The 26908-nt window shown below is 42.2% G+C and overlaps 1 protein-coding gene across 3 annotated transcripts in view; it reads left to right on the top strand.

The window, feature by feature from the left end:
- TAB1 (TGF-beta activated kinase 1 (MAP3K7) binding protein 1) overlaps positions 1-26908 on the top strand; it is a 190448-nt gene that overhangs the window by 57391 nt on the left and 106149 nt on the right. For all 3 annotated transcript variants that reach the window (XM_030208454.1, XM_030208463.1, XM_030208445.1), the window contains one exon: positions 9323-9436. In XM_030208454.1, coding sequence (XP_030064314.1) covers positions 9323-9436 — 114 coding nt within the window. The remainder of the gene's footprint in view (positions 1-9322; positions 9437-26908) is intronic.

Genomic DNA, 26908 nt, shown 5'->3' with positions numbered 1-26908 from the left:
TGAGAGAGCCTTAGGAATGTAAAATATCATGGGCTCTAGAGAGAGATAGTATAGGCTGTATAAATGCAGTTAGTAAATCATCAGCAAATAAAGGCAACAAATTGACATTTACCCTTAGGTATCTCTTACACCCGTGGATCATGTAAAAGCTTACGGGCTAAAGGTTCTATAACTAGGATAAATAAATAAAAAGGGAGACAAGGGACAGCCTTGGTGCATTTTTCTCTGTACAGGAAGGAAGGTCAGATAAAACTACATTAACCAAGACCCAGTCCCATGGATCAGTATAGAGGGCCTGTATCGTCGGAGGATTGCACCACTGAATCGAAATCACTGAAGGACTGCCCAAAGATAGGGCCAGGACACAGTGTTGAAGGCCTTTTCAATATCAAAGCTAACAAGAACAGCATCCAAGCTGCGTCTGCGTACTACTTCCAATGTTTCTATCAGAGCCCGGACATTTGACACTTCGTTTCTCCTTTAATAAATCCTACTTGATGAGGAACAACCAGTCTAGGCACTGTATCTTGCAAATGAGTAGCCATAATTTTAGCATATAATTTGATTTCAGTGTTCAAAAGTGAAATAGAGTGACATGAACTGCTTAATTGGGAATCCCAACCTGATTTTAGAATGGGCAAAATGGTAGTCCCTCTCATCGTATCCAGGAACCTATCCACCTGTAAATTCTTATCATAAACTGCCTGTAAAGTAGTGATCATATGATGATCTAAGAGCTTATAAAATTCCTGTGGGAGCCCATCTGGACCGGGGTTTTCTTGTGGGCTAAAGTCTGTGATTCTAATTGTACTTCTCCCTGATGAACTGGGGTATTAAAAAAACTCTAAGTTATCCTCCTGTAAAGTAGGGATGGGTAAATCCCTAAGAAGGGTTGTCTGGGCCTCGACATCCAAATCCCAAGCAGCGTCTAACGCGGCATAATAATTGCACAAAAGGTGCATAATCAACTTATCAGAAACTTTGGTGCACGTAGGATCTCTAATTATTGGGATAAAATGAGGACCCTTCTTTGCACAGATTAATCTAGTGAAAAGTGCCCATCCTGTTGCCATACTTAAAGAAACGATGACGGTTAAATTGTAGCATAGTAATAGTCTGTCTATAAATAAGACTATTGGGGGCGTTTTGCAATTGAAGACATTGTTCCCTTGTATCTCTAGTCAAATTACATGCTAATGCCACATAAGCCTGCTTAAGCTGTGCATGGAGCAATAAAATTTGCCTATTTAACCATTTGGCATGATGTGCAAGATAGGAAGTCGCTCCATGCATCACCACTTTCTCTGCTTCCCAAGAAAGAGCTGAGATAGATTGATGTTGGTGATTATCGATACGTAAGCTTCCCACTTGTTTCACCAAGTAAGTGACAAAAGATTTATCTTCTGCCAAAGAGAACAGCATTTTCCAAAAAGGGCAGCACTCATGGCGTTCCATGAAGAGGCCCAGCTGAACCATCTCATGATCTGAAACCTTCCCTCCCCCCGAGTTGGTATCAGCCGTGTGTACTGAGTTGAAAGCGTGATCAGAAAGCAAAATGTAATCAAGACTTTCTGCAAGGTGTGTTCTGGAAACTCATATACCCCCCTCCCCCGGATGTAGAATTCACCAAATATCAAGAAGATTTAGGGTAGAACTCAAAAGATCCCCCCCCCCCCCAAAAAAAAAAAATTGTGGTATTTATTTGTTGCATTTGTATCCCACATTTTCCCACCTATTTGCAGGCTCAGTGTGGCTTACATAATACCGGAGAGGCATTTGCAGACTCCGGTGTGAACAAATACAAAGTGATGTTGTTAGGGGGCCTGCTCCCATTCCCACTCTTCCTAACATGAGTAGGGTCCGCCACTGCATTAAAATTCCTGCCCACAATATAAGTACATTGGGAGAACGTAGTGAGCACCTTGAGTAGAGTAGGGGAAAAGATGTTATCATAGATGTTTGGGGCATACAAAGAGACCAGAACATTTAGCTTACCATATAAAGTGCAATGCAGGAGCACCCAACGACTCTGATCATCACTATTAGTACCTCAAATGGAAGTGCTTTATTAATTTAGCGGTACCCACACTATGGGTTACTGGACATGTGGAATAGTTGCAATGACCCTGAAAAATGTTTGATGTTCAGAGACAGATAATTGGGTCTCCTGTAGGAATGCTGTCCCCTGCACCCTGTCTCCACAGTACCGTTAGGATCTTTTTTTTTTTCTTTTTAATAGGGAAGTGAATGCCACCAACATTCTATGTAATAATATTAACTGCTATCTTCAGGGTGCTGGAACAACCCCCAGAAGCACTGAACATCCACACAAAGGCACACTGCTAAAATCACAATTGAGATGTTACCAACAAGCAAAGAATAATTGAATGTAAAGGAAATATCATGGGAGCACAAGGAAACAGACATGTACAATTGAAATCCCTCACAAATGCAGAGACCATACCTCCCCCCCGCACCCAATCAGGTTACAATATTTTCATTGAGCCCCTGAGCACAGAAAATGATTATACGAGGTGCAAATAGAATCACATCACTGAAAGCAACAGTCAAATCAGGGATAATATAGCACAAGACATAGTAGTTAGCAAAGAGGAGATTCATCACCGGTAAACTGGAACAAGTGTGTGAGCAGATATTGCCCACACAGAGAAATAATGGCTCCAATGGGGAAACTCTACCACTGATGAGATGGATCCAAGAATATCAGCGAGGCAAGCCCCCAGCAGCCTAAAGCTCAGCTGATTGTCTTTTCAAGCGATTATTACGTGCAGGAGCCCGATGCCACTTAGGAGTAGTTGTGAGCATAAAAGGTCCAGTTGAAGGATTGGGTTCCGGATCCTTCCATAAACCAGCTAGGCGCAGCTGTGGGCGCGCCTCTACCACAGTCCTGACTATAATTTTCCCCACTTGTTGTAAAAACCAAACCAAATGGGTATAGCCATTTATATCGAATGTTCTTTCCTCAGAAGGGTGGTCACGTCTCAAAAACAGTGTGTCTCTTGCAGTATTAACAACGCGGAGAGATCCTGATAAAACTCCATCGCCTATCCCTGATATTTCACAGTATCCATCTTGTACACTAGATTGACAGATACTTCCTTGAAAGCATGAGATTGAAAGCAGACTATAATGTCTCTCGATTTATTTGGTTGCTGCATGCTGAGTTTGCGATGTGCACGTTTATCTGATAACCTTGTACCTGGAGGGGACTGAATGTCCATTTGCAAAATCTGATGACCTAACACATATATTGTAGCGTGACAGCCCTCATCTCCTTCAGATTCTGGAACACTGTGCACATGCTGCGTACACGATTTTCCAAATCTAATTTTTCCATTAAAGCATCACAGGTCAATGTAGCTGTGGCTAATTGCTTTTCAGTGTTTCCCAATTTAAGGGTACTTGCCTCAGTTTGTTCCTCTGCCTCTTCCAGATCTTCTAGTCCTCTGCACACATCCTGTATTATGGCTTTTTGATCATGGAAGTGGGTCTTCGCATCTTTTTGTAAATCCGTCTTTAGCTCCTGTAGCATGAGCTGAAGGTCCTGCTTTGTAATAGGTGCAAAGAGCAATCCCTGGTCCTCTGCATCCCTTAGACCCAACTCTTATGTCAACACTGCCATGTGCTCCGCTACCCTCTGAATGAGCAGCCACCGGAAAATAATTCTTAATCTCACCCGCTTGTTTTCGGGTCGTCATGGTTGCTGTAACGGGTAAGGAAATCGCTGGAACAAAGCTAAATCATATTAGAACCGCTCAAATGACACCTTTTTAAAATCAGATTTAATCAGAGCTTCATGCTACTGCCATCTCGGTGGATGATGTCACTGGAAGCCTCTCCTCTGTGCCTTTTAAATATAAGCTTTTCAAAAAATGTTTTTTCACTTGAAAGTTTGTGTTTAAGTGTAGAAAAAGGTGTGTAGTTTCACTTTTGGGTTTGCTTGTACTCGCACACTCTTCTTTCTCAGTACCGGAGCTTGCACAGATTTCTTTCCATTAATGGTGATGGAAGCCCAGGTTGCTTGCTTAACTGATAAACGTAAGAAACGTTTCTGGGCAATCTGGGGAGCTTATGCTCAATATATTCTATCTCAAGTAGTTTGAGTCTTAATGAATGAATTTTTATGAATAATGATGTTAGTGGGCCCATTTCACTACCTGTTTTTAAGATGGGAGTGAAGGGGAGAATTAATTGGAGTTTGGATAGGAGTGTGATGATCTTTATATTGGTACTCAGGTGGAGAGTCATAAGAATCCAGGTTCTCCATTATTCTTTGGAATGTCGCTATACATAATTGTTTTTTCTTTAAACTGATATGTTTGTTCTGATTTTATTATGCTGAAAATTCAATAAAAACATTGCAACTAAACAGAAAAGCATAAGAAATCCTGTTTTCAACCCCCCCCCCCCCCCCCCAATGCCGCTGTTCTCTGTGCATTGGGAGGGCATAGCAAATGACCTCAATAACATCCATTTGTCTGCAGTAAAATACAATTATTTATTTAGATTTGTTTACCGACTTTTTGAAGGAATTCACTCAAGGCAGTGTACATCTTTGGTATACATGTTTCCTGCACTAAAGCCCTCTGAGCATTTGGTGCAGATTAGTGCCGGTGCTAGGCTCTGAGCATCAGCCCCCAGGAGAATTGATCCAGTGCCTCAATCGGACATTACCACTGTCTTCAGAGCCTGGATTTCAGGTGCTGAGGACAGTAAGCTCATCTACTTCAAATGGCTTCCCCAGTGGACAGTTGACAAACACCAGCAAGATTGTTCTGGTGTAAGCCTTTTTTGCTGATTTTATTCAGGCATTCAGTCAGTTCTTGGCTGGCAGGCAGTGTGGAAGACCCAGGCAATCTTAGGATCAGTGGCCCATTGTTGTGTGGGCTGCCGGTGAATTGACTTCCTTCATTGGCGAGGAGTTCTCTTGGCACCCTATATTTTGTGGTTGTCTTTGCCAAGGTTTCCATTGCTTCTGGTCACATTTGACTGTGGGAAACATTACAGTTGACATAAGATATGGATCCATGTCTGTTGCATCACATAGCTACTTGTCGTCTTGCAGAATCTCAGTGGTGCCTGTCTGCCAGGCCTTGCTTGTATGGGTGCTTTACTGAGTGGCCATCAGGTTCAGGAATCAGTGGCCACCTCTTCACTGTTGCACAGAGATGCAGTTTTCCTAGGATTTTGCTAACCTATTCTGCACAGTTGTTACATTCACAGCTGTCAAATCTTCACATTGTTACCTGGAAAATTATCCATGTGGTGATACCAAATCTGCATATTGTCATCTGGAAGATACCGCACTGATTTAGAACAGCAGGCTTCTGCTGGTACCTCATAGGTTCTTGTGAATTTTCAGATAACCAATGTGCATAAACTACAAACACACACATGCAATCATTGAGGAAGTAATTGGGACAAATATCTTTAATATTGTCATGAAATGCCTAGGCACTTGCCTGGGGTTACCCTGCGGCCACTTAGAGGGTCTGTCCCCAGCATAGCTAAGGTCTGCCTGCACCTGACGTTTGTGATCTACACTACCACCCTCCTCCCACTGACTGGGTCACAACTGCCTTTGGGTGAGTCTCCCACTCTCCAATTATCCACAGTGATTTCTGGCTTACTGGGGCCACACTCCCAATGGTTCCACAGTTCCCAGAAAGCGTTTGCAGACCTAACACACAAACCACCAGGATTCTTTATCAGTCCAGACAGCAATAAACTGAATAGTGTTTGTTGTCTTAAAAATATTGAACAATGAACAGAAAATGTGCAATCGGCAAACAATAACAGGTAACTGAAATATGGATCAATTGTAAAACTATCTAAACAATTGTTTACTATCTAAGTAGTACCTGGGAAGATTAGGACATATAACTGTTCACAGATCCTCAGCAAAGAGATTCTACTCTTTTTTTTTTTTTTCTGAGGCAAAAGCCAGTACATTCCAAATGAAATTGAGCTCCTGGGCCAATCAGAGCCCAGAACAACAAGTATGAAAGTATACTGCAGACTGCTTTTCCAAAAGGCTTAAACAAGGAAACCAGTCTTGGTTCTGCAGCAGCTTCAAAACATAAACATGTACCACCTGTTGGCCAGACTAGAGACATACACGTCAGGAAATAATGAAGGCAGTTTTACAGGCTTAAAACTACTACTACTACTACTTAACATTTCTAAAGCGCTACTAGGGTTACGCAGCGCTGTACAATTTAACAGAGAAGGACAATCCCTGCTCAAAGGAGCTTACAATCTAAAACACACTGTTCTGTCACAAATATGCTACATTGCTGCTGGTTACAGTTAGAGAATCTTCATGGGCATGAAGGGCCTAGACTGAGAAGCCTTGCTGCTAAACTCGTACCATGCACAGAGATGGAACAATAGAGCAAAAAATAAAGGGAAAAAAATCCTAGAAAAAGCTCCTCTTCAAAAAAAAAAAAACCACCCCAGTGCATAGCTACAATTATACTCTTTCTCTGCCCAGGCCAAGCAGGGCAGGACCTGGCCTGGATAACCAACATATGCAAGTGCACAGATCCTGGTCAGGGTAGCATGTGTATGTGTACCTGCACAGGAAAGAATGTTTGTCTCTTGGTTACTAACTGATAAGGGAGGTAAAGACTCTTACTACCTGAAATTTGTCCCCTGACAGGATTTCTACAGAAGGAAAAAAACGGCCTCACAGAGCTCAAGGATATATTATATCTACAGAGCTAACCGGATCGAATAAGATCCTCTCTTCATCATTGGCCGTGAATAAAACCTTCTGAGAAGGAGTACTGCTCTTGAACTAAGATAAGTGTCTTCTTTTGTTTAAGCTCACTTGATGATAGCGGAGTCTGAGCTAAGCCTGTAAATTTATTTTTGTGTGGAGATACTTCAGGAATGATTTAATGATGTATTGAATACCACGTTTTTTTGTAAACCATACTTCGTGGGCAGTACTCCATCTCAGAAGGTTTATTTCATGGCCAATGATGAAGAGAGGATCTTATTCGATCCGGTTAGCTCTGTAGATATAATATATCCTTGAGCTCTGTGAGGCCGTTTTTTCCTTCTGTTGAAATCCTGTCAGGGGACAAATTTCAGGTAGTAATTATCAGATGCTATCATCAATTATTGGGATTCAGTATTCATAACATACATAGTAACATAGTAGATGACAGCAGAAAAAGACCTGCACGGTCCATCCAGTCTGCCCAACAAGATAAACTCATGTGTGCTACTTTTTGTGTATACCTTACCTTGATTTGTACCTGTCCTTTTCAGGGCACAGACCGTATAAGTCTGCCCTGCCTCCCACCACCGGTTCTGGCACAGACCATATAAGTCTGGCCGGCACTATCCCCGCCTCCCAACCACCAGTCCCGCTCCCACCACCGGCTCTGGCACAGACCGTATAAGTCTGCCCAGCACTATCCCAGCCTCCCAACCACCAGTCCCGCCTCCCACCACTGGCTCTGGCACAGACCGTATAAATCTGCCCGGCACTATCCCCGCCTCCCAACCACCAGTCCCGCCTCCCACCAACGGCTCTGGCACAGACCGTATAAGTCTGCCCGGCACTATCCCAGCCTCCCAACCACCATCCCCGCCTCCCACCACTGGCTCTGCCACCCAATCTCTGCTAATTCAGTTTTCAGTTTTTATAGTCTAGCGATTTGTTGATCCCACCCCTTAATAATAATTTAGTGGTATCTAATAAGCACACAATTAGAACATGATACTAATGCTTTTTTTACAATACAGCTTACTATATAGCTGAGGGGCCAAGTGCAGATATATACTTGGGGACAAGATGTGTGGTACAGACTCAGTTGGGATAAATACATGGGTGTTCATATTTCCCAAAAGGTATTTTGAAGTCCGATATTTGCCCACTTATGTTAGGTACCCAAAGAATCTGTTTTGCTTGGGTTCGGGCAGAGTTCATTGTTTGCCCATTCCTGTGTTGCGCTTAGGCAGGGAGACAGTTTACTCAGAGCTGTGGGTAGATCTGGTTCAATGAGTTTGAGAAGTTGCACATCATCAGCACAGAAATTGAATTTTGTGGCCCATCGACCAAAGCAACTCAGCCAGAGGCTTCAGGTAGGTATTTTAAATAAAATGGTCTGATCCCAAGGAATGTCAGTATAGGATGTTTTGTGCCTCTAGATGTTTCAACACCTGTGCTTCCAAGCAGTAAAACAGACCAGAATCAGTGCATAGGAAAACAATAGAAATAAACCACTGTCTCCATGAACTGTGTTCCCAGGAATTCACACCTCCTTGGTAAAAGTAACCAATTATATCACAGGCTGATGTATGGGAAAAGAATTCAGTTATTTAAACCCAGAGAGGGACAAAGAGACGGATACTCTCACTCATTCACTCACTCCCACACTTGCATACACTATCTGCAGCCATTCCACACATGTCCCCCTCCTCAGCCATGACAGAAGGACAGACTTTCATTCACTGACAGATGCATAGAATCAGAGAGACAGGCCGACCCTGAGACATATACAAGCAGTGCTGTATTATCTTTTTGCCCTAAGTGCTGTAAGCTTAATTCTAGATAAAATACCTTTTGCCAAGCCACACTTGTGTGTTGTATTATTGTGCTACCATACCCACTGCCCCTAAGAAGTCGACTCGGAAGCAGAGAAAGGAACCCAGAGAACCAGATCAAAACTGATGTCTGACCTCTGGGGCCATAACGGACATCATCACCCTTCCTCTGCTTTCTTTTCTCTCTTAATATTGTAAACTGCTTTGTTATTTCTGTAGATATCTGTAGCTGTATATCAAGAGCATCCAACAAATAAATGTACTTTTTTGGGAAAGCAAACTGTCAGACAAAAACAGGTTATACAGTTTTTATGGTAAGATAATGTATTTTTGAATTGTGGTCTCAATTGGATTGATGTGTGTGTAGAATGTAATGAGATTAGTGGTTATCATTTTTTCAGTTCTTAGCAAGAGAATAACAGATTTTATTTATTCCAGTTTGATATTCCACTTATGGTTAACTTAAACCCAAAGCAAATTATAAAATCATCAACTCGTAACCAGTAAAATGTTACAGATTATTACCCTAATTTGAACACAGTTTCTTTACAGTTTGAATACTGAGGTGAAAGAATTAGCCAGCCAGAATGTTTTTCTTCTGTCTTTCATGACCATACCCATTAATTTTGACATTTCTAGATGCTTTCTTCAGGTGAAATCCCAGGAGGTGACCATTCTTAAGATACTTTCTTTACCTCACACATGCATTTAACCTGGCTCTCTGTGTATAATGTTCTCTTAGGTACAAACCGTGCACTGCTCTGCAAGTCGACAGTGGACGGACTGCAGGTCACTCAGCTGAATGTAGATCATACGACTGAAAACGAAGATGAGCTGTTCCGTCTATCCCAGCTTGGTAAGCCCCACCTTTTACAGTTTTCTATAGGAAGAGAGGGTACGTGAGAACCAGCTCTTAATCCTTATCTTATTCCAAGTGTGGGCAACCCGTGGACCCGCTTGCCGAATGCAGCCCATGAGACCATGGGAAGTATATACAGAAAACGTCCTTAACCAACGTTTTGGTGATTTTTAAATACTATATTTTGCAAATATTTTTTGAATAACCACTCTAGCAGTTTGTGTCCATAGGTTTTTTTTTTTTTTTTTTTTTTGGTTACATTTTTACTTATCGCAGAAGGTTTATGGAACTCTGTGCATTTCCTCTTCTAACATCACATAATGCCCACCCCTGTCTTCTAGTGACATGAGTCAGGTGAAAAGGTGTTGTAGTGGTAGGTCAGAGTGAAGTAGGATAGTTGTGAGGGGAATAAAGAGAAAAATCTTGCTGTATCATAGGCGATGTAGTCAGATACTGACTTTTCTTTTATAGGTATATATATTATACTACATTACATATCCCATCAGTACTCCTTCTGGAATTCTGCTCCAAAAAAATTCAAAATTCTGTGCACAAAATTTGCAAATTCTGCAAGTTTGTCATAATTTAATCAATATTACAGCCCCTCCCTGTACACAGATACTATCCATATTTTCTCAGCCCCCCTCCCAGGACCCATAGCATCCACCTTTATTACAGCCCCCTCCCTCTCTTCACCCACACATAGCATCTATCTTTTTTTTATTTTTTACAGTCCCCCTCCCATCCTTTCCTCCACAGCATCCACCTTTTTTATACAGCATCCTCCCTCCACAGCATCCATACATAGTATCTGTCTTTTTTACAGCCCCTCCCTCCCCCACACATAACATCCACCTTTTTTTTTTACAGCTCCTTCCACCCCTTCAGTTCTTCTTTTTTTTTTTTTTTTTTTTTTTACAGCTACAACCCCACCCCTTCCTGCACCCAGACGCCATCCATTTTTTTTCAGCTGCCAAAACTGTGAAGATAAAATTGAAAATTTAGCATCTCAAGTCATAATCTGTGAACCATACACACAGTTTTTTGTTTCAATAACTGAATTTATTATTTTTAGAGAGCTGTTAATTTTTTTTTTTTTTTTTTTGCAAGGTAGGTTGTGTGATAGCTTGAATCAGACCTCAAAGAGCCTTCTGCGACTTGCTTAAGGGCATTTGCATGGGGGCTGGTGGTGGGAGCTGAATTTAGATCTCCAGGCTCTGCATCAAGTTTAAGTGAGCACAAGTCGCACTAATCCCAGACAATATCGAACATTTGCCCTGGATTAGAATGATTGGCATGTTTCTATTGGGACGATGTTAGTCTTCAATACTGGTATTGTAAATAGTGAAAATGACATTACAATGATCAGTTGTCTTGCGTTGGTTGGTTACAGTGTAGCTTGTTATACCACACTCCCAATAAGCTTTGTGCTAGAGAGCTTACTGATGGATGGATATGTGAGAGATCTGCCCACAAAGGAAGAAATAAAAAAAAATCTGTAAACTCTGCAAGTAAAATTGCTGTCTCTTCCAAATCCTTATCCTGAGAAAGAATAGTCTGGATGTGATAAATCATGCAAAATAAAAATGAGTTGCAACATCACACACAATTAATAGATCCAAACAGGGTCCTCGGACTGCAGAAAATGGCTGCATGCAAGGAAATTGAAACCTCCCTTACCGTGATCATAAAGGAACTTTTTAATGTTTTATTATTGTAAACCGCCTAGATTACGGATTGAGCAGTGTATCAAATTTTAAATAAACTTGGAAACTGCAATCCCTGAAGGTACTAATGACAAAGAAGCATAGTGCAGCTAAATAAATTAAAATGGAGGTGGTATCCCTTAAAGCACGGTTCTATTTACTTCAAAAGAAAGACTGGGTAAATTAGAGGAAAGGACTACTGATTGGAAGACACTACTTACTGTAGGGCAATGTCAAAATTACTGCTGATATGAAAAGGGACTTGATGTAATTTATTGCTGTTAGAGAAACAATTTGAGAATGTTGGGTTGCCATGAGAGAATGGAAGGTGATGATCCAGTGAAATATATGGAGACAATTTGTGAAAGCTGCTGGTGTCACGTTTTCAAGGCAGAAACTAGGTTCGTGATCCCTTGGGCCACTGCCGTGGAGCAGCAGTAGCAGGCAAACCCACCCCACACCAGAGACAAGGCAGAACTCTGACAGAAACAGCTAGACTTCACCTGCGCTTGACCGCCCTTCCCCAGGAGTTGAGCCCCTGGGTGCAGGCGGCCGGCAGGACTTACCGGACAGGGCAGGCACTGGATACCAACTAGGCTGAACAGGGACTGAGGGTCAGAGGGGAAAGGAATATACATGGGCAGCAAGGCAGGAAACTGGGCTAGGACTCGCAGACATACAATACTACACAAAGCAGGAAATGGACAAGCTAAAGGACAGGAACTGAAAGCTGCCACGCAGCCACTGAAACAGGGTATAAATACTGACAGACAAGAGACAGGACTGAAAGCTGCAGAGCAGCCACTAAGTAAGAGACACAGACACACAGAAACCAGACAAGGAATACAGACCAGAAACAAGACTAGGAAAATAAGCAAATAAACCTAAGCTAAACTACACACAGACTAACTAGAATCAGACAAGGAACAATACAAGAAGCCAGACTAGGCAGAAGTGCAACAAAGCACCAACAAACCAGGGACCTTAGACGATGCAAAGGCAAACTCAGAAGGTTTCCAGGTGGTAATAAACCCATCAGCAGCTGAACTCAGCTGTAGGAGTCATGAGGCAGCTACTGGTGAGGCTAGCTGCCAAACTTCAAACCAAGTCTGGAGGGCTGGAATATCTGGACCGGACCGGAAGGAAAGTCTGGAAAGTCTATGGCAGCCACCAGTTCTGGCCACCAGAGGGCGAGAGGAACACAAACCAAGACACAGGCAGAAAGCATACTGAAGCACAGAGAGGCTTAACACACACAGGTGCAGTATAGTGGAGTAATCAGAGCCATGCTGGAAGCAGCCAGCACACAGAGACAGAACTAACTCAGGAAGAACAGACAGAAGCCAGCTCAGAAGCTGACCGCAGGAAATAAGGTGAGTCTGAGAGGGGTCACGACCACAATCGTGACAGTTGGAAATCCACTTTTTGAAGGACTTTGAAATTTAAAGCATATATAACATGCTGCCGTTTAGAAACAACAACAAAGTACTTGCAAGACCAGTGGTGATTTGATATCATCTTGTGAGACCCTCTGCTATTGGGAATCCTGAAACAAAATAACCTATACTGTGGGAAGGAAAGAAAATTTTGATTATCTTGAATCTAAAGACAGTAGCAGCAGAGAAAAGGAAGGGGTTTCTAAGAAATGTGAAAGCAAGGTTTGGATTGTTCTGTCCAGAGAGAATGAAAGTTGCTGTAAAAAAATAAGGTCAAAACATTTGAGAATTCTTAAATAAAATTTTGTTGTACGTGGGGCACGTCAAGATGAAGATTGTGTAGCTGTATCTGGTTGCTAGTTTCAGTTTTTAGGTGCTTTAGGTTTGGGTTATGTCTCCTGGATCTGGGAAGGTTCCATCAATGGCCTCAGTAACTGGTCTGGTGGTTGGTCCAGTAAATACTTTTGTGACCCCTGGCACAAATCTGCAGATCTTGTTGGAGAACTTGTTGAAGTTGGAGGATAAAATGGGGAGACTTGACTGTCTGCTGAGGTAGTCTTTCTGGGGATCAAGTTTCTCTTGTGATATCAGCTGTGCGATGAGCTATTACTTTCCCTGATGGTAGTTCTTAGAGATGAGGTTCTAGTGGAGAGTGCTGTGCTGGATGGAGAGGGGAGACGATCCAGCAAGTTCAAAGATGGGCCAGATTGGACTGAGAGTTTCAGAGATAAATCCTCCCAAAATGATATGGTGCAGTGCATTTCTGTGGAAGGAGTTACAGCTTTTATAACTTAGAAACATACATTTATTTAAAAATGTCTTATATGCTGCTGCTTTACAAATCTAAGTGGCTTACAGAAATACATAATACAGCCATTAGGTTAGTCTGTCAAGCAGGGAAATATGATTCCGTCTCCCCACTTTTCATTAAACATAATTTGCTTCCTGTGCAGTATCGTATCCAATATAAGGCTTTACTTCTTGCCTTTAAAGCTTTCAAACTAGAGATCTGCACGAAACAAGATTAGCTGGGATCCCCTCCAGGTCCACTGGACTCGTGTGGGGATGGATGCAGGTCCTGCAGGGTTCCCGTGGAAGTGTAGTGCCAGGCCAGCCTCCCTTTCCTTTCCTTTCCTTGTGTTTCTAAGCTAGCTTAACAATTATAATAGCATTAAAAAAAAGTTAATGGATATTGTTGATAGCACTGAAATCCTCATAAGCATTGAGAGGGGAACTTATCAACATGGGCTACTGTTAAGTTGGGTTATTTTTGTACAGGGGATGGATGGGGATGGAGGAGATTCCAGCGGGGATGGGTGGGGACAGGTTAGGTTCCAGTGGGGACTGGTGAAATTTCTGTCCCCATGCAACTGTATTTCGAACTTGGCCAACCACCCTATTTGTCCTCCCTCACTGTACCTCCCCTGCACGACTTCTTCGTTCTCTTAACGATCAATGGATGCTACTACCTGGTCCTAGGCAGACCAGAGATGAACACAGTAGACAAAGTGCCTTCTATTTTCTGGCACCCACCACCTGGAACTTCCTTTCTCTGGGTATTCGCAGCAACGATCCTTCTGTAACACTAAATGTCTATTCTCTAATATATTTCCACTATTCATGATGTATTGTAAGCCACATTGAGCCTGCAAAGAGGTGGGAAAATGTGGGATACAAATGCAATAAATAAATAAATAAACTTCCCAAGTTTAAAAAGGCAATCAAAACATGGCTCTTCGAACAGAAGTTCGGTGTTTAGCAATTGATGGTCCTTTTTCATTTTTGTCTCTGGATGCACTTTTTCCTTAGTTCTTTCCTTCCCTTAGTTCTTGCCCTTATTGTTTTCTTCCTTTTTATTTGTCTTAAGTTGTGTATTTTTGTTTTTGGTTCTGCATTTTGTTTTTGTAAACTGCTTGGTTCTATTGTTAGTTAAAGCAGTATAACAAATGGAAATAAAGAATAAAATCGGACATAACCACCAAACTTCTCGCTCTCGGGGATTAACTCAGGGTGATGATTTATATTGTTATGTGATTGTTTGGTGACCTAGGTGGGAGGATGAGGGGTTTTGGAGGCAGGATTGGGTACTAGGACTATGTAACAGTACTGTTTTAATGATCTCTGAATGTATATTGTAGAGGGGACGATAAATATCCAGGTCCGTTCTAGTTTATAGTGTTTGTCTTATGACGCCGCAGCCTCATTGTGGCTATCACAAATTGTTGATATTGTGCTCTTGATGTCAAGATGTGAGAGGGGAAGGGTAGGTTCTTAGGGGGTATTAAGGACTCTTCAGCTAATCCTTGCCACTGGTATATTGGGGGAGGGAGGTTTGTTTATGGCTGCACGTTTGATGGTTCCCTGTTGTATTTTGATATTGGTTTGTTCAGTATGCCTCTGGCTTGCAACATCACTGTTTTTAGTATTTTTGAAATGCAATAAAAAGATTTCAACATAAAATCAGTCATAAAATGTTGACATACCAAGAGAACATCAAACATAAAACCTAAAATGACATTATATAATCAATAAAACACCTAAAAGCTCCACGTGTCTCAAATCTGATGGCAATGAATTCCACAGAGTTGGGCCTGCAATCATAAATATTGACTCCCTGTATACATCAAGCCTGATGAGTCAAAAGCTTGGAACCTCACGCAAAACCTGGTTGCTGAAGCGCAAAGAGCAGGTTGGAACATACATCCTACAGGTGGCAGTTAAATATGATGGTGCTTTATCAACATAGATGGCATGAAATTCAGCATTTTAGAGAACAGGCCAAGTCAGTTTTAAAGCTGGAATTGTGTACTCTTTTATACCCCAAACTGCCTCTCTTACCCCCAAACTACCCCCCCCCTGCAGCTGCCACATCATCCCGCAAACTACCCCATTCTTAAAAACTGCCATTCTGCAACTCTTCCATCACCCCTCAGACTGCCTCATCCCAAAAAGCAACCACCATATAGCTACCCCCATCCCCCAAAACTACCTCTCCCACAACTGCCCAGCTCCCAAAAACTGCTGGCTGCAACTTCCCTACACCCCAAACTACCCCCTGCAACTGTCATATCACCCTACATACTGCTCCATCTCTAAAAAAAAAATATTCATTGCAACTGCCCCAATCCCAAAAATTTACTTCCCCCCTCAAATACCCCAGTCCCCCAAAACTAACCTTTACACCTACCTCAACTTGCAGATGATCCTACTCCCCAAAACTGTTGTACCCTCAAGATACCACCCTCCAGTGCCACAACACCCAAAAATATCTGCCCTACCACTGCCCCACTACCCCACAAATTGCTACACCTCCAAAACTAGTCCCCTACAACTACCCATGCATGCCATGGCCAGAGCCAGATTAAGCCATTGGCAAACTTTGCATATACATTATGTGCACATTTTTTTTTTTTTGGGGGGGGGGGGGGACGATCCTGTGAGATGTGCTCAGGACTCAGTAAGGCAGGATTGCCAATTGGCTGTTTTCAGAAGACAGTGTTATTTTATATTAATGTTCAGAAAGTAGTAGGATGGGTAATATGTCTGGGCATTTTTCATAGTTTAACCAAAAAAAGGAACAAAATCTTCCCGTAAAATAACAAAGAAAAAAAATATGGAAGGAGCCAAACCAATCAGGACAATCTGCTCAATTTATTGTCCAAATATGAAACAAACAGTCTTCTAGGAACAATAACAGTGGTGTACGAAAGGACTTCAAGATGAGGATGAACCCAACACTGCAGTGTTTTGGCAAAAAGTTGCCTTCTTCAGGGGTCAGATCTGAGCTAAAGACCTTCCTTTTCTCTGATGCTTATGGCTAACATCAGCCCCACTTTGGGTTTACTGTTAGCCAGCCTGAACTACACGTTTCTGTCCTCTTGTGTTTCACCCTCCCCCCTTGCTTTCCTATCGCTTATTGTAGTTCATCCCCTTCTCTCCTCCTGTTTCTTGTCTTCCCCCCTCAAATTTGATTGTAAGCGGCCCAGTTATTGATTTGATGGGCAGGATATAAGCCCTGAATAAACTTGAAACATCTTTGAGCCCAGAGCAGCAGATTTCTTCAGTCCAACCTTGTATGCAGACTGAAGTGGTGCCCTTGCTGAGTCCAGTGCTCTCGGCATTGGCCCAACCAGTGTGGGGGCTGGAAGCATGGAGCCGTGTATGACTGGGGAGCAGTTGTGATGTGGGAAGACTGCTGGATCAGTGTATTCAAAGGAAAGAAGGATGAAGATATCAGAGGATGAAGCTCAACCTATGGTGCTTCCATTGGATTTTTTGTGACTACAGGACTCTGGAGATGTTTAGAATCAGAAATGTCTTTCCCAGAGAATGGGTGGCTTTAGAGACAAAAATAAAGTGGACAAGCTTTTAAAAGAAAGTTTTGTGTTAATTCAGGATAGAAATAGGGAATCATAAACAGAGAAAAAAATGGCAAAGACCATATGGTCTTTTTAGGCTGTTCATCTGTACCAACCACTAATCTGTACTAGCCTTTCTTCTCCCTTAAAGATCCTGTGTGCTTGCTCCATGCCTTCTTGAATTTAGATACAGTCCTTGTTTCCACAATCTTCACTGGAAGCTGTTCTACCTTTCTTCAGAAACACCTACTTCCTGTGTTAAAGCGTCTGTTAGGATCACTGTATCTCCTATAACCGTACTACAAATCCCTTATTTATGCATATTGTTGAGAATTGAGGGGTCCCGAGCCCCCTCAAGAAGGCTAGAGTGACCTTAATCTGACTCCATCTCTAAATAACACTAGTACTGGGGTAATCCAGGAGTTATGAGGTTCTAGAAGGAATTGCCACTGAGAGAGACGTTAGGTCTAAGAGACCCGCATTAGTCCGCCTCTCAGCACCGGCAAGGAATAGATACCAGCCTTATGACAAACTGGATTTAGGCTACAGGTTATACAATGCAGCGAATGATAGCCTGATGTAGCAAAAGCATTTATACTTACAGCCTTTCATCATTAAGTGAAGCCCACAAATCATTATTTGGAATGAGGAGTTTATTTGCAAATCAGACTTTAATCAGGTACATTCATCAGACAAATTCTGGATTCAGCTGACCGGAGCTCTGCGTCCTAGATGCGTTGGGGAGAACCTCCAACGATCTATCTGACGCCCTTCTCTTATATAGTATCTGGTCCTAATACAAGTCTATGGGAAGGGACTTGTTTTTCTAATCTTGCTCAATCTCTCTGAATCATACCCGGTCAGGTGCCCTTCTTTCCGTTTTAGCTATTGCAAGTTATTGTGCAATTTCCTTTTTTGTCAACAACTTGTTCTTATGAAGATATCTAAATATGGATATATCAATTTCATAACATCTTGTGATCTGGGTGCCAACTTATTAAAGACAGACTCCGTGTTGAACCAAACTTCTTATCATTTCTGTCTTTAATTTCTTCATCATGTGTGTTACACTCAATTTGGAAGTTGCACCAGGTTTCATTAAGACTCACCAAGCAGTCCTTGCCCTTGCAGGCTCTCTGCTATAAGGCCATCATCTTATCAGGCCTAGTCAGTGCTTTTCAGCTGTTTAAAGCTATGTAGCTTGGCCCACCACTATTCCAGTGGATAGGTCTTAAGCTAGAACACATATTAACTTGCAGGAAAAGCAAGTCCTTGCTCAGCCAGTCATAGATTTTTAAACCTAGCTGGTATTTTTTACAGCCTGAGTCCTAAAATCTGGCCTTCCACCCTTCCGGTGGGCATCCAGTGAGGGCCTCTTGCTGTACTATAATTATACAATATGTTCTACTTATACGGAGGAAAAAGCCTCAACAGACTCCTTAATTCAGCTATCCAGCTTTCAATCAACGGAGTTCTCACTGTCATCATCGGCAAAAAAACCCTCTCTATATAGTGTGTTACTCTCTCTGACTTCCGTGATTATATAGACCAGCACTTATCTTGTTCAGTTGCTGTGTTCATATACTGCTGCCTTCTCTGTCTTGTTCCTCCACGGCCGACTTTGGCCGAGGTTTCGGTATGCCGTCCTGCCTCAGGGTCCATGGAATTCCTGACTCTGCGGAAAATATCAGCATACTTAACAGTAACCACTCTCATGTAGTATACATACACAAACTTCACAATCCTCACTTCACTGCAGTCTGGTCTCCTCTCCGGAAGTACCTACTTACTTCCTATTCTCTTCTTATACGTGCCTATCTGACGTCATCTAACGTAATTTTTTTGAACTAAGAAGGTGCACTACTGCAGGGTGCACTCAGGTGTCCTGCGGTAGTTGTGGCATCTGTGCAAGCTTCCCTGGTCAAGTGTGTGTTTGGTGGGATTGGAGCATAGGTGTGCCCAGTGCTAATCAGTTAGTGCAGCTACATTGCTGCATGCCAACTGATTGCCGCTTAGTTAGCATGTGAGCTCTTTCTGCTAACTAAATAGGTTGTTGGTAAGGGCTCATGTGCTAATGGCCACACTCTAATTGGAAAATTAGCTCTTGGCCATTAACAGAAAAAATGGAAATGTGGCCATTTTGTAGCCATTCTAAAAGTGGCCTCAGGGCACTGGTCATAGCATTGGCCACCTTTTAGCGCAGCTTAGTAAAAGAGCCCCTTTATTTTTTCCAGCACAATAGATGACATTTTCCACATCATTACCATTTTCTGTACTTCAGCTTATAATTCACTTATTCACTGAGCCCTTATGGGCTGATAAGTTCTTAACAGCCCACATAAAGGACTCGGTGTATACCAAAAATAAACATTCATCACAAATGGATGCAAATTACAGAAGAATAGTCAGGGGACTTGCACACCATCTGTCAGCAGTTACAGTCCAATCTATAGTCAGAATTACACATTCTTGTACAGAAAAAATACATTCTTTATTCAGAGGGCAGTCTAATAGCTACGGAAGATCTGGGTTTAATTCTCAAGCCTGGTTAAAGTACATAAGTTCAAAAGTATTGCCATACTGGGATAGACTGATGGTCCATCAAGCCCAGCATCCTGTTTCCAACAGTGTCCAATCTGGGTCACACATGTACCTGGCAAAATCCCAAAAAAGTACAATACATTTTATGCTGCTTATCCTAGAAATAAGCAGTGGATTTTCCCCAAGTCCATTTTAATAATGGTCTATGGACTTCTCCTTTAGGAAGCCATCCAATGCTTTTTGAAACCCTGCTAAGCTAACTGCTTTTATTTCATTCTCTTGCAATGAATTCTAGTGTATAATTATACATTAAGTGAAGAAACATTTTCTCAGATTCATTTTAAATTTACTACTTTATAGCTTCACTAAGAGCCCCCTAGTATTTTTGGAAAGAGTAAACACGCGATTCACGTCTACCTGTTCCACTCATTATTGTATAGACCTCTGTCATATCTCACCTCAGCTGTCCTTTCTCCAAGCTGAAGAGCCCTAGCCGCTTTAGCCTTTCCTCATTGAGAAGTCGGCCCATCCCCTTTATCATTTTCGTCGCCCTTCTCTGAACCTTTTCTAATTCCACTATATCTTTTTTGAGATGCACTTTCATAGCTGCCGCTGCACACTGAGCAGAGGGTTTCGACTAGACAAATGACATGGGGACGGGGACCGATTCCACGGAGACGGGGTGGGGATGGGGACAGAGCCTGTGAGGACGAGGACAAACTTTGTTCCTGTGTCACTTTCTGCTTTGAAGCCTGTTAATGAACTGGACTCTTATTTATGTTTGTTTGATGCAGATGACAATGTTTTTATTTTTTGGAAAAACAAGCAAACATGCTGGCCACAGCTAGCAAAATTTGCATGGGGGTTCCTGTACATCCTGCTACCAGCACATCTTCTATTGCAGGAGGGACTGTGGAAGACAGGAGAGCTAGACTGAATCCTGAGATTGTTGATGATTTCTTATTCATCCACAGATAAAACAAAAAAAATTATAACAGTGCTTCATAGGGCATATCTCTCCCCTCTAGGGTTTACAGAACGGGTTGTATTTTGTACCATTAGACAATTTAACAGGGTGGATTAGGATTCCTTGGGATAGTAGAAGTCAGCTATTGTTGGGGTTGGAAGGGTAGAGAGTGGTGGTGGTGGGAGGGATATTAGAGCTGCTAGTTATTGTTTTCTGTTTGTAATTTATACACAACAGTTGCACAGTATATTGTTCCCTTTTATACTTTAATAAAAATATTTAAATATAAAATTATAAGTGTTCAAGGCTTCTGCAGATGAGAACAGAGCCCGCGGGGATGGGGACAGAACTGGCAGGGACGGAGACTGGGCCTGCGGGGATGGAATGAGGATGGGGTGGGGACAGAGACAGAGCAGAACCCATGGAGATGGGACGGGGACATGCATCACTTTGCACTTGCTCACATTAAACGTCATCTGCCATTTAGACGTCCAGTCTCTTGTAATTTTTCACAATCCTTTTGCGATTTAACAACTTTGAATAACTTTGAGTTGTCAGCAAATTTAATTACCTCACTAGTTACTCTCATCTCTAGATCATTTATAAATATGTTAAAAAGCAGTGGTCCCAGCACAGACCCCTGGGGAACCCATCAGCCTTGGAGAATACTGACCATTTAACCCTACTCTCCGTTTTCTATCTTTTAACCAGTTTTTAATCCACAATAGGACACTACCTCCTATCCCATGACTCTCCAATCTCCTCTGGAGTCTTTCATGAGTGTTTGACAAAGTGCCTTATGAAATACTCCAGAGGAAATTGGAGAGTCATGGGATAGGAGGTAGTGTCCTGTTGTGGAATAAAAAACTGGTTTGTCAAACGCCTTTTGAAAATCTAGATAACACAATATCGACCGGCTCACCTTTATCCACATGTTTGTTCACCCCTTCAAAGAAATGTTTTATAAACTGGTGAGGCAAGATTTCCCTTCACTAAATCCATGTTGGCTTTGTCTCATTAATCCATGCTTTTGAATATGCTGTGTAATGTTGTTCTTTATAATAGTCTCTACCATTTTGCCTGACATTGATGGCTGTGGCATGCTGGGCGGCAAGCTCAGCTGTTGAGTGGCAGTGATGCATGCTGACCAGCTCAGGAATACGTTAGTTCCATGTTTATAGAAGGAATCGTGATCAGTGGCTGCTTAGTCATAGGTCTGTCAATGGGATGGAGTTAAAGGAGACTTAGATAGTTTTGAAAACTGCTGGCCAGCACAAATATCACTGGTCAACAGAAACATCACTTTACTCATAAATGAACACTGGCTTCCTGTCCTTTTTTTTGTATATCCTTCAAGAGTTTGTCCAAGGCTTACTAGATTATTCATACTGGCTTTACCATCTTATTTATACATTTTTTTTACTTTTATGTTCCAGGCTGTGCCCTTCACACAGCTCAACAAAACTTAATGGTCATCTGTACTCCCCTCTAGGTCTACTCTCATTCTGCTAGGTCTTCCTGTTCAGTGTCATAGACCTCCTCCTAGAACTATATTCTGAACCTTCCTTTAAAAAATGCAAAGCTACTTAAAAACATTCCCTTCTACTATTGTAGTGAATTTAATCTGTGTTGGTATACCTTCGTACAACGTTCGTACCTTTCTTTTTTTTTTTTCATTTCCTCCTTTCCAGTTGTATCTTAGAAGCAATTGCTGCCTTCTATTTATGCTGTTACTAAAGTTGGATTGTAACTTAGGTTCTGTTATGACTCTTAGAATTCTGCTAGTCAGGCAGGGGAATGCTTGGAACCGCTCCTGATTGGCCGTCAGGGGCTAAGCTGATGTCAATCTGATCTACTTAAGCTTACCTTTCCCTACAACCCCTGCTTTGGCATTATTCCTATTCTGCTGAAGCCTTACCTTTGCTCTGTCTGAGCTATTAGCTCTGTGCTTGCGTGGAGTTTGATTACTCCTTTCCTTACATAAGTACATAAGTATTGCCATACTGGGAAAGACCAAAGGTCCAGCAAGCCCAGCATCCTGTTTCCAACAATGGCCAATCCAGTCACAATATACATGGCAAGATCTCAAAAAAAGTACTTGCTTGCAGTTTCTGTTGCTCTGTATCTGTCTGCTGGCTGCTGCCTGCGTGTGTCTAATTATTGCTCTACACTGCACCTGGGATTCTCTCTGTTTGGCTTTGGTGCTGTGTGGTGAGTTCCTTCCTCGTCCCATTCCAGTTTTTGTTTTGCTTCCCCTTCCTTCGGAGTTCCCTTTGTGCTGTATTTGTTTTCTGCTTTGCAGGTCCTGCCCTTGTAGCAGTCTTGGGACCCTTTGTTTCTCTCTGTGGGGGTTGTTTGTTTGCTCTCTCATTGTACTCCTGATTAACCTGTTGTCTGCAGTGTTCCCTGCCTCTGGTTGCTGTGTGTGTGTGAGCTTGGTTTAACCCTTTGCCTGCAGAGTTTCTCTGCTTCTGGCAGTTGTCTGTTTACTGCAGTCTTCCCTTTTTGACTGTTTCAGTCCTTTCTTTGCTGTAACTACCTCCTGTATTACAGAGCACTGTCCCTTTCCATGCTGGGTAGGTGTTAGACTCCACACTCCGTTTTGCGGACTTTTCCCTTCCCGGTCTGCTGAGGGTCTCTACCTACAGTATCTTTATTTTTTCCAATCCCTCACTTTCTTTGTGTGTGGTGGGGTACTGCTTGACGTGTTTCTGTGTATGCTTCCCTTTCTCCTTGATTGCCAGCACCAAGGGTGTTGCTGGTGCTCCAGTCCCCGTGGGGGTCCCCTCGTTTAGTCTCTTTCTCCCCTCCCTACGTATGAGTCGGTTCCGGTTAGGCCGTGAGGCCCGTATGCTTGAGTTCTGAGTAAATGGGTTCCCAGTAGGCCGTGAGGCCTGCCTGATTGCCCTATATTCCCTTTTCTGGAGGTGCAAGTTGGTTTCTGTGTGTGTGTACAGGGCTTGGTAGCTGGGGTAGTGTGTAGTGCCTGCTCGGCTCACCCTCGGCCTTGGCCTAACACCTATACTAGGCCTCGACCTGGGCTCAAGGGCTCACAACTAGACTAACAGGTTCCTTATGTGGTATCTCCTTTCTTATCCCAGATATGTTTGTTTATTGTAAGCCGCTTACATTATTGAATATACTGCAAATATTAAAATAAGATGAAATGTGAAATATTAAAGAGTACAAATCTTGTACATAATGATAAATCAATGATTTGTAAATCACAGAGAAAAGGAAATAGAGGTTAATAGCAAGACTTAACAATCAGTTATTATATACAACAGCATCTTAGAGGCTGCCTGAACTTTTATTTTTTTTTCAGTTTTGTCTAAAAACTAAAGTTTGGTGTTGTGAACCGGTGAGGCCCACTGGGGCTTGTCCGAGCTTGTAGTCGGCAGCCCTCTCCTAAACCCACAAGAACTTCTTGTTCTTACCTTCTCGTCCCACGAACTGCAAGCACAGGCTGACAACTTTGAGAGCCATTTTAACTAGTACTTCTCAACAAGTGTGGCATGTTTGTTTCAGAGTTAATGTAGTTAAATATCCTCCGAGACAGGAACTTTGTGAGAAAGTGTTAAAAACAAAAATCATGATTACCAGCTTTTTATGGTTACCCAAACTGTTCACAAGTAATGAAAGTAGCATTGAGATGTTTCCCATTTTGTATTTAGTTATAAAACTGATTAAGGACAAACATAGTATAGATTCTTACTAAAGTAAGGCAAATATATCCAGACACTGGTCTAGACTGTGGACATTATACTAGCCTGATGCACAATCCAGCATAGGAGCCAACTTTTCAAAATTATTGGGGGTGCTAAGCCCAATGGAAATAACCCCTCCCTGGACACATACAAGGAATTTTCTTAATATTGGGGGTGCTCAAGCACCCACAGAGTTGGCTCCTATCCAATCCAGAATGAAAAAGCTCATGATACCATTGAATTCGAGGACTATATGCTCTGAAAAATTACAATCAAGAGCAATACATTTCTCAAATTATTTTTTCTAATATATAAACTTCATTTCACTATAAGCTGACAAGTACTTGTGTTTGAAACGTCACTGCAGGTTCCTTTTCTCATAGAATCTAGTTTTTGCATTTCACAAGTGTGGTTTTTTGTTTTTTTTTTAAATGCTGCATGTTCATCATATTCAAAAGAGCAGGAAATTTCTTTACAATCACCAAAATAGTATCCAAGCCAGAATATATACAACAATTTAAATAATGAAAGACCATATTTTATCTCCAAGTAAAATAACTTCCATACACATGGCCCTCAGCTAATGAGTGAAACTAAAAGCCACAGTGCTTTTACAATGGCTGACTTTGCACCACATTTGTAGTGACAGCTGATGTCATATCTCCACAGAGAGGCTAATTCCTAAGGAGATTATCCCAAACTTACAGACTTAAGTTCCTGCTAAACTTTTGTATCAAAGTATTTATTTGGAGTGCTCTTTATAAAGTACTATGCAAGATCATAACTGTATTACTTGCAATTGCATCACACACCCACACACAAAAAAATGCAGAGTAGAACCCCCAAATTTCCTTACAATCCCTTATGGTCTAGTGGTATAGTCGGGGCAGGAGTGATCCCCAGTCACTCTTGTTATGTAAGCTGTACTCTCAAAATTGGCTGCCGTGACCTCTTGTGGCAGTCTTTACGATTGCCACTTAAAGTCATGGCAGCCATTTTGAAAGCAGAGCAAGCATGGGCAGGAACGACTGAGGATCACTCTTGCCCTGACTACACCCTAGACCACCAGGGATTGTAAGATAGGCCCAATGGGGGCTGCTAGAGATGGTCAGAGGGGAAAGGCAACTCTAGTTTGGGAAGGGGGGAAGGAGACAAATGGAACAAAAGCAGAAATTTATGTTGTCCACAAAAAAAAAAAAGGCTGTTTTGGCCAAAACTATGGTTGTAGCCTTTCGGACAAGGCCGAAACCAAAACTGGCCCAAAGGGCACCGAAATGGAAATTCGGACACTCTCTCTAACCAGGGAAGGAGACACATGCAGCAGCAAGAGAGACATACTAGAGGGAGCCAATCCTATAGTGTGCAATCAACTTTAACAAGCTATATGTACCAGAATGCCATCCCACATATATAAACCCATTTCAACTTACTGTGTTTTTAGCTTGCAGGTTTCCTCCTCCTTTAGTTGGAACTGGCTTCTCTTGGACTATGCTACCATGAGCCTGCACTCATAACCATCCAGCGTGTTATCTCCTATTTTTTAGGCATTCTTTACAAAGTACAAAAAAATATTCCACATATAGGTTGTCTTTCCACAACCCCCCCCCCCCCCCCTTTTCATGGAGCAGTGCGCATATGGATTTTGATGAGATATAGTGGGTGGAAAATGTTAAGTCTGTCATACCAGCGTTTGCGGCGTTATTGGTACTCTAGATATGCTTCTGTGAATCTATCTGTCCTGCTTCCAGCATACAGTTGCTTTATCAATGGTATGCTAGCTGAAATGCTAAATTTGCAAGTGTGCTGACCCTTAAAGTATGCCGTAGACTCCTTGTGTACTGTCCATGAGAGTGCACCTTTTTTTTTTTTCTTAACCCAGCCAGAGCAGTGATAGCCTGTGCTGCAGACCACATTTTCCTCTAGAACTCAGCATGTGTGCAGCCAAGTTCAGTTAGTAGGTGTCCCCATTAAGCAATGATTAGAATTCTGTTCTGGGAAAACAGAGGCAATACCAATAGCATACAAATTATGAATCTGGGTTAGATTATGGCATAGGCAAACTAGGCACATAACTAGGGCTCAAATGTTTAGGAGGGGTCTTCTCAGATGTACTAATTTGGTGGCTCCCAAATCATGTTTTTGCCCTGGTAAGCCAGCTACTGGCAGAAAGAAGGGGGGGAGGGATCTACAGGCACTGCTGTCCACAGAAACATAAGATATAGAAACATAGAAAATTGTACCAGTCTGCTTATCCATATCGTCTAAGTCTGTGTGTTTTCCCCTACTCCCTGTGAGCTATCTTTTTAAAAGTTTTATATATAACCATCAAACAAACACAAAATAAATGTCCAGGAAGCTGCTTCTAGGAGCCAGGAGCAAGGGGGGTTTGCTTCTGCCCATGTCGCCCCATTTGAAATACCAGGGAGGCCATGTAGGCTCAGGGGGGCCCTATTCTTACTGGGAGGGAAGGTGTTGACCTGTTTGGGGAGGGGGTTGTGAGGGGAGCAATGCATGATATTGGGACAGGGGTCCTGTGGACCTTGTCAAGGGAATGAGAGGGGGGATTGTAAGGAAATATTTATTTTTTGTAATGCAGATCCTAGCCCAATATTCAGTGTCAGAGTCTGCTTAAATCATTTTGATTATCAGCAGGAGGAAAGTCATGTCACAAGGGGCGGGACCAGTAGAGGACCTTCTCTGCAGTTTAGACAGCAGCTCCCCACCTTTTATATTGCTTTTTTAATTTTTTTCTTT

Source organism: Microcaecilia unicolor, chromosome 1, assembly GCF_901765095.1.
Source record: "Microcaecilia unicolor chromosome 1, aMicUni1.1, whole genome shotgun sequence".
Taxonomy (NCBI): Eukaryota; Metazoa; Chordata; class Amphibia; order Gymnophiona; family Siphonopidae; genus Microcaecilia; species Microcaecilia unicolor.
The sequence above is the reverse complement of the archived record's forward strand: the minus strand, read 5'-3'. Positions and strand labels throughout refer to the sequence as shown.